Raw genomic sequence first — 7,575 nt, 5'->3', positions numbered from 1 at the left:
CGCCCCACGGCTGGCACAGCGCGGGGGCCATCGGCCTTCTGGGCACGCTGCTGGTTCCGAAAGTCAAAATAAAACTAAATAATGTCAAAAGGCTTTATTGCCTACAGATCTTGCAGCGGCTGTTGTGCATTTCTCCATCCAGGAGAATCACAGGAGTAGGAGCAGCTCTCACTACATGCATGAGGAGTTCGAGGCTTACTGTTGGTATTAATGCAGAAGAATTACGCTATTTATTTTTTAAATAGTGGTCATGAGCAAATGTGTGACTTATCTACACATTCCAAATAGCAGCCCAGGTGACTATTCCCTGCAGAGGTTGTGGAGTCCCCAGAAGGGTCCCCCAAAGTGTCCCAGGCCAGGTAGGACAGGGCTTGGAGCACCCTGGGACAGTGGAAGGTGTCCCTGCCCATGGCAGGGGTGGGACTGGATGAGCTTTAAGATCCCTTCCAACCCAAACCATTCCACAATTCTGTGGTTTCATGACTACATAAAAGTTAACAAAATAATCACTTACTGGCTTGAAATCAGTAAATGATGTTGATTATTCACATTCTTCTTTAGTACTGACTTTCAGACCTCGGGCTCCACATCCACACTCACAGGGGTTAGGGATAATACTGATTTCTGACACGTGGGTTAACTTTAGAGGTGATCATTGGAAGCCCCACCACTGCTGGTGCCAGGGCCTGGATCAGCTGGGTGGGCTGAGCCACATCAGCTCAGACACCAGAAAATCCAAGTCGAGCAAAAAACGATGGAATTCCAGGCACGAGGTTTATGCTTTACGAGCCTGGTGAGGAATTACTCTGGGCTCCACTACCTCACGTTGAATTGAGACATCACAGCCTAGAAATCTTTCCCAAAGTGGCCTCATGATTTCAGCCCTTGTGTCTGCCTGCTTTTGTTGTTTTGTTTACTCGACCTGCGTGGTGCTTCATGCCTCCTGGGAGTTATGTCCAGAAGCCTCCTACCTCCACCCTGGGTGGTACAGATGATCCAAACGGGACATCCCGGGAGCCCAGAGGATGACTCCAGCAAACAGGCACACCCGGGACACTGAGCTCATCCAAACCTCTTCAAACCACGACCTTTCTGGTGCTGATGCCTGAGCTTGGATGTGCTTGTGTGCTGGATGACTGCATCCAGCCATGGTGCACAGAAAATTAGCCTTAATTTAGAGGTTTGAGGAGATTCAAGGGCCAGAGAGGGAGGAAAGGTCCGTGCAGTAAATCAGGAATTGCAATGGATCGTTGAAAAGCTGTTGCTGAGCAGCCTAAAGCTTTGTCCCCAAACAGCCCCTGGCCAAGCCTAAAAGCACCTCAGCATCTGAGCCTCCAGCTTTGGTGCTGCCTCTGTCAAGCACCCATGGAAAATAAAGCAAGAAAAACATTGTTAGGAGATTTTTGTTAGGAGATTTTAGACTGGTAGGAGATTTTTATGTGTCCAGATTGAAATTGCAAAATGTTGCCTGCCTGATACGCACCAGGGAATATCTGAGCACATCCCAAAGCTTTCTCTTTGTGCTCTGAGGGAGGTACTAACTTTCAGGGGCTAGAGGCACTATGAATTTATAGTATTTTCAAGCAAAATCATAACCTTTTGCAATGCTTGTAAGCAGGGACTTTTTTAGAATTATAATACTACTGCATTATTTTTGGCAAAACACATTGATGTGGGTTATTGAAAATTAATATTGCTCCTCTGATTATATGATTCATTGAAATTTCCCTTTTCAAGGTATTTTGTAAAAGAGGGATTTCTATTACAGATCAGGGTTTGGATGATTAAAATTAATGAGATCCCTCAGAGTCTCTTGGATGTGTGTAAAATGCATTTTTTTTTACTCATGTATTTTGATGGATGGAAAGAGACTTTTTCATGCTTCATGACCAAACTTATTATTTGTGTGTCAAATTTACTGAAATTTTTTTCCCCAATGTAGTTTCAAGGCAATGTGAGATGGCAACAGATGAGCACCTGAGTTATCCCAAATAAATAAGCATTGAGAAGAAAACCTTATGAGAAATGGATTTTACCATAACTTGATTGGTTTCCCTGCAGGTTTGAAATGAGGGTATTTTGTGTGTGATTTTTGTTTGGCTTGTTTTTTTTTTTTTTTTTTTTTTTTTTTTTTTTTTTTTTTTTTTTTTTTTTTTTTTTTTTTTTTTTTTTTTTTTTTTTTTTTTTTTTTGTTTTGTTTTTTTTTTTTTTTTGTTGTTGTTGTTGTTGTTGTTGTTGTTGTTGTTTTTTTATAAAACTGTTGTATTTAAAAACATTTTAGAAAAGGGTGATGTCAGGAAAAGAATAGACTTTACAAATAGAAAACTCAGTGGTAAGACAGCCTAGAAGGGTGAAATGTAAACTTCCTTACTGAGCTGAATACAATTTATAAATTTTGTATAGCTGGAACTAAACTTCTTGCTGGAGTTGTTTTAAAATGTGTCTTCATAAACACTTCCCATGGAGATATTCTTTGCAAAAATAAATGTTAATAACCAGCTGACAGAGAATTTATGGAACCTTGGTCTCAGCTGCCTCTTGGCCCCAGGGGATTATGGTACAGTAACCCCAAATTTATACAAAGAATTCAATATACAGTAAGGCAGGACAAAAGGAACAGGGAATGCCTTTCACTGTTTTCCTAAAATTAATATAGTGACATATTCCTGTTGCTTTCACTGCAGCAGATGCATGGACTGTAAGTACCAGTGTTTAATATCTCTGAGTGATCTAAATAAATCAATTTCTCCTGAAAAATGCCAGGATCTGTGCACACGGGGTAACTTCAGAGTAGGTAGGAATGGTGTTTCCTCAGCTGCCTGTCAGGAACGACTTAATCCTGCTTTGCAGATATTGCCTCTGCATCCCTGGGATGTGTTAATTTCCATACCCATTCATTTAGAAGGCTCTGCTGAGACTGTCAAAGAGATGCTAATTATCATCAACCACGGTGATCCCTGGGGAATTATGCTGGGATTGAGAAACCAGGGAATGGCTGGAGTTACAATCAGGGATTAAAGTGATGAGTTCTGCTCCCTTTCTGCTTTTGCCTTTCTCCAGCAGCTTGGGGGACAGCTCTCACAGGCAGTCCTGCTGCTCTCCCGGTGCCTCTCAGCCCATTTTGGCTAATAGTGCTGCTGATTTTAGGTTGAATCAGCAGCTTCATTAAAGAGCAGAACTTGGGAGTCCAGCTGATGAATTCCATGGAGCAGCGCATGCTGCCTGGAGTTCTGCTCTGCTAACAGGAGGGCTCTGGGAGGAATTTTGGGGAGTTACAATAGTGTTAATATCTGAAAATCTGGACAAATTCTCCTAAGTCCGATGAAAAAGCTGAATTTTCATTCAGAAAATAAATAAAAATGGTGAGAATTCTGTGCTGCTGTTGATGAAATCTCCAGGATAGAAGATAATTTTAAATGAAGGCTTTTCTTCAGGATAAATGCCTTTCCTTTGAAAATATTTCCTGTTCTATACCAATCTGGAAAAGCCCTTTTTAAAATATTTTTTAAATTTTTTTTAATAACTTCAAATTCTTTATTGTGATCAAACTAAGTAATTTCATTTAGTGGTGCAGGCTGAAAATGTGAATGTCCTTTGAATCAGTTTAATCGTTTGTTACATCTTGACTATATAACAGCAAGGTGAGGAGAAGTAATGTCTGTGATTGAGTTTCCTGTAGGTCAAATCTGATGAATTGCAGCTTTTTTTCTTGCTTGTGGTCCATCACTCATAATTTGGACACCAGGGCTGTGTATTCTGTCTGTGTGGAGTTAGGTCATTGTAGGCAAACAAATTCCTCAATTTTGGAAAACTTCTGCCTGCTCTTTGCTTGCTTTGGTCCCTGTTTATATTTTTTATGGCAAAACTAAGCTTTTGGTGCTGATTTTAGCCCTTTATTGCTGTACTGAGGTGATCTGGATCCTGTTTTCTCAGTGACGCTCTCATGAATACTTAGGCAAGGCAAAGCTGTAGGATTTTTCATTAGAGGTGATGGTGTACACAAATGAAGATGCACAGAGCTATTGCTTTTTCACACTGAAAGGTGGATATGACAGACTGGAAGGTATTTCTTTTCAAACAATTGACTTCTGTATATAAAAATAAAGTAATGCAAAAGGGTATTGTGGAATCTAACAGGACTGCCTGCCTATAACTATGCTGCAGAAGTTAATTTCTGTAGTTTCAGAGATCCTTATGCTGTATATCCAAATGTCTTATGAGTCCTGACATTTTTCTGTATTAAAGGCATCTTCTCTTTCCAGGTCCCCCGCATTGTGTGGCTGCACTGATTTAATTTCACCCTGGCTCTTCCAAACCAACGACAGCTACTTTTAGTTTTCAGTTATTTTCTGGAATACCTCCTTCAACCCACCAAATAATATCACTTTTCAAAATTACAAAAAGAGAACCCCCAAAACAACAAAAAAACCCTCCAGCCAGCAGGAGTTTTTATTTAAAGCCTTTTAGTTCCTGGGCACAAGGATTCTTCTACTACTTGAGCCACGATCCCCTTCTTGCTCTCTTATCAATCTCATTTCTTGCAGTTACTCTCCTGCAGGAAGTGTGTTATCTATTGGGAATATTTTCTTTTCTTAATCAGTGTTTGGTGTAGGAAGTTTAATTACTGTTTTTCATCCAGCAGTACTCTTGTCTATGCCTAAATTGCTACCATTCCTCTCAAAGGTATAACAATCATTCATATTGAATTACATAATATAAAAGTGAGAAATTCAATTTCACGAGCAGTCAAGGAACTTAATATTGCACTTTCCTTCCTTAAAACATTGCTTAGATTTGGACAGAAAATATTTTCAGGATGAAAAGCTAGGCTTGTGCCTAAGACTGTCTCTCATTTTTCCAAAAGATTTTTACATTGAGCAATGAATAATATTTTGCTGAAGCTTTCTTTGGCTTTTAGTCAAGTGCTATAAATGAATTCATTAATGGGAATTATTTTTGGGTAGCAGTAGTGGGTGTGTGCTTGAAGTCCAGTGGTGATGCATGGCACTGTGAGAGTCAAGTGTATTCCATCTTTTCCTCAGCAATTCTGAGAGTTTTACCTTGGAGGAAAGAAACAAACACAAGAAAAATCCCCAGGCCTGTGATGATCAACCCTCATCCATGAGCCAATCTGCTGCTCTTTGTGAGCTTGAATTCTGGCCTACTTGAAGTCAATCTTTAAGCCTTTCTTTTGGTATAATTAAAATAAATTATTTCTTTAGAAACAGAAGAAAATTAAGTACTTTTAAAATTAATTTTAGACACAAAAGAATTCTGTGTAAAAACAGCAAAAAAACCTGCTGAGCACGAGGGCTGTGTTCACCAGTGCACAGGTGAAAACTCAGAGACATTTCTTTATTATGCTAGGAAAATTTAGGTTTTGTATATGAGGTTCACCTCTGGATCTACTTTTTTGGTCAAAAGAGAGGGTGTGGGAGGAGAACAGCAAAAAGGAAGGATAGGAGTTATGATAGTAAATTTATTCCAGTTTGTTGGGTTCTTGACAGCAAACTGTTCTGTGTGTACTCATCATGAAGAAGCCAACTTTTAATAGTGATGTTGAAATATATAAAATAGTGTTTGTGCAAATGTTGGACACACTGCCCCAGACAGGTAAAGACTAACTACCATAAATATATTGCCATCATTTAACACTGGAAAAGCATGCATATCTGGTTAAAGTTTAGTGTGGAGACTGAGGATGTCATTTAACCCTTCTCAGCATTTATTGTAGGAATGTGTCCTGTCTGTGCTGGACTTTGGAACTTGTTAATTACCCTGTGCCTTGGAAATGTGTCAGCTAATACCTGTTGTCACCCTGCAAGTATCTGCAAGTCTGTGATGTAGTGTAGTGCATGCTGGTGAATATTTAATATTATTAAATGTTAAGCTTGTGCTTCACTGAGGGCAGAGGCTCTAGGGAGCCTCTGATTAATTTATCAGTGTTCTTGGCCAGAAACACATGTTTCTTTGAGAAATGGTGGAAATGCCACTTATGGGCTGTTTGTTACATCCGTGCTTCATTTTCGGTACACGTGGATGACAATTGTGAAAGGAATGGGGCAACAGGACTCATTATTTACTTTCTATGAAAAACGTTTGTGTTGAATCTCAAATTATGGCATCTTTCATCCACATGAGGATTAAACCACCCTAAAATGCACAGAAATGTAATAAACAGGGAAGTTACCCTAACAGCTTCAGCCTCAGTCACCACATTGTTATTGAATATATTCCAGCTGAAATTTGTGCTGTTCTGGATATCGTTGTCTTGAAAATTATAGGTAATTTGCGATTTCATTTTGAAAGCAGACATACCAAATGAAAATACACTGCAGGATGTTGATAGCTGGAGTTAAAATGTCTGCATAATTTCTGAATGCATTAATAAGGGGCTTTTTTTTATTTTATGGAGGATTTTAGCTTAAGGAAGGATCTGTTTGTCTTGACATTTGAGTTTTGAGTAGGTAATTGTCAAAGTGGAGAGAGGTTTGTTGTTTAAGTGTAGATAAAGCATATTTTATGAATTTACGTGGTAATTTAAACAGGTAGATGGGCCTGGACAGAGCCTGCTTCAGCAAAGGAGGCAGTGAAAGTCCAGACAGATTGTCCAGTTTAAGGTTGGTCCACTGGTTACAAAGAGGTACAGAGGGAAGATTATCTTTCTAGTCTGGATTCATTCTTTTTGACCTTGCCTTTATGTCACAAACTTCTCCCAGTTCTGAGGCCATTTTGTGACTACAGAGATTTTCATAAGAAAGACGCAGAAAGGAAATATTGTAAGTGTTGTCTTGAAACACTTCAAATGTCAGATTTCTTTTGACCTTGGTTGTTTTTCCTCCTGGCAGCTCTGGATCGAAGGGATTCCTCCCTGCTGGGCAGCCCAGACATCGTGGACCCAGCTCCCAGGAGAAAACGAAGGCAAAGGACAGCAAAACCTGCAGGGACAGGAGCTAAGGTGGCTGCTTACGAGGCAGAGCAGCCAGCCCAGGAAAAGTAAGCAGGTTTTAGATGTATTGGAATGTTTTTATGCTCACAGATCTCACTGGGGTCATGGGACTCCAAACCTAGCTGAACAGGGGAAACCTCTGCCCAGGGGCATCCTCAGCCAGGTTGAGGAGGTTCCAAACTCACCACCCTGAGATTCTGCCTTTGGGATTCCAGTGCAAAGAAATTACCTCTCAATTCCGCCTTTAATAGATTTTTTTTTCTGAACATGGAGTCTCCAGGCAGAAAAAATAGTTTCCTCTTACAACACAAAGGGGGTCAGGATTTGTAACACTTAAAAGTATTTTTCTTATGTCCATTTCAAGTTCTGGAAATCATTCTAGGTATTCTGGAAGGTGCTTGTCGCTATGCATAGAGTTGCCTCAGAGCTCTAATGAAATTGCTAGTATTTTCTTCAATAACCTGGGGTTTTTTCCTAAATATATGGCAAATTACATTTGAAAATGCATATTTTCCATTTTTATCTGTAATATTACATGGATTGTAAACTCTTTAAACAGCAACGGACAGAAGTAGACTACAAAGACTTTCCCCATGATTAGCAAAGATTTCTGTTTAAATCAGCAG

General features: G+C 39.7%; 1 protein-coding gene across 1 annotated transcript in view; it reads left to right on the top strand.

The window, feature by feature from the left end:
- XRCC4 (X-ray repair cross complementing 4) overlaps positions 1–7,575 on the top strand; it is a 128,795-nt gene that overhangs the window by 66,582 nt on the left and 54,638 nt on the right. The window contains exon 6 of the mRNA XM_031061913.1: positions 6,849–6,996. Coding sequence (XP_030917773.1) covers positions 6,849–6,996 — 148 coding nt within the window. The remainder of the gene's footprint in view (positions 1–6,848; positions 6,997–7,575) is intronic.

The sequence above is a fragment of the Geospiza fortis genome, unplaced genomic scaffold (genome assembly GCF_000277835.1).
Source record: "Geospiza fortis unplaced genomic scaffold, GeoFor_1.0 scaffold43, whole genome shotgun sequence".
NCBI lineage: Eukaryota > Metazoa > Chordata > Aves > Passeriformes > Thraupidae > Geospiza > Geospiza fortis.
Note: the sequence above shows the minus strand (reverse complement) of the source record. Positions and strands in the feature narration are given on the sequence as shown.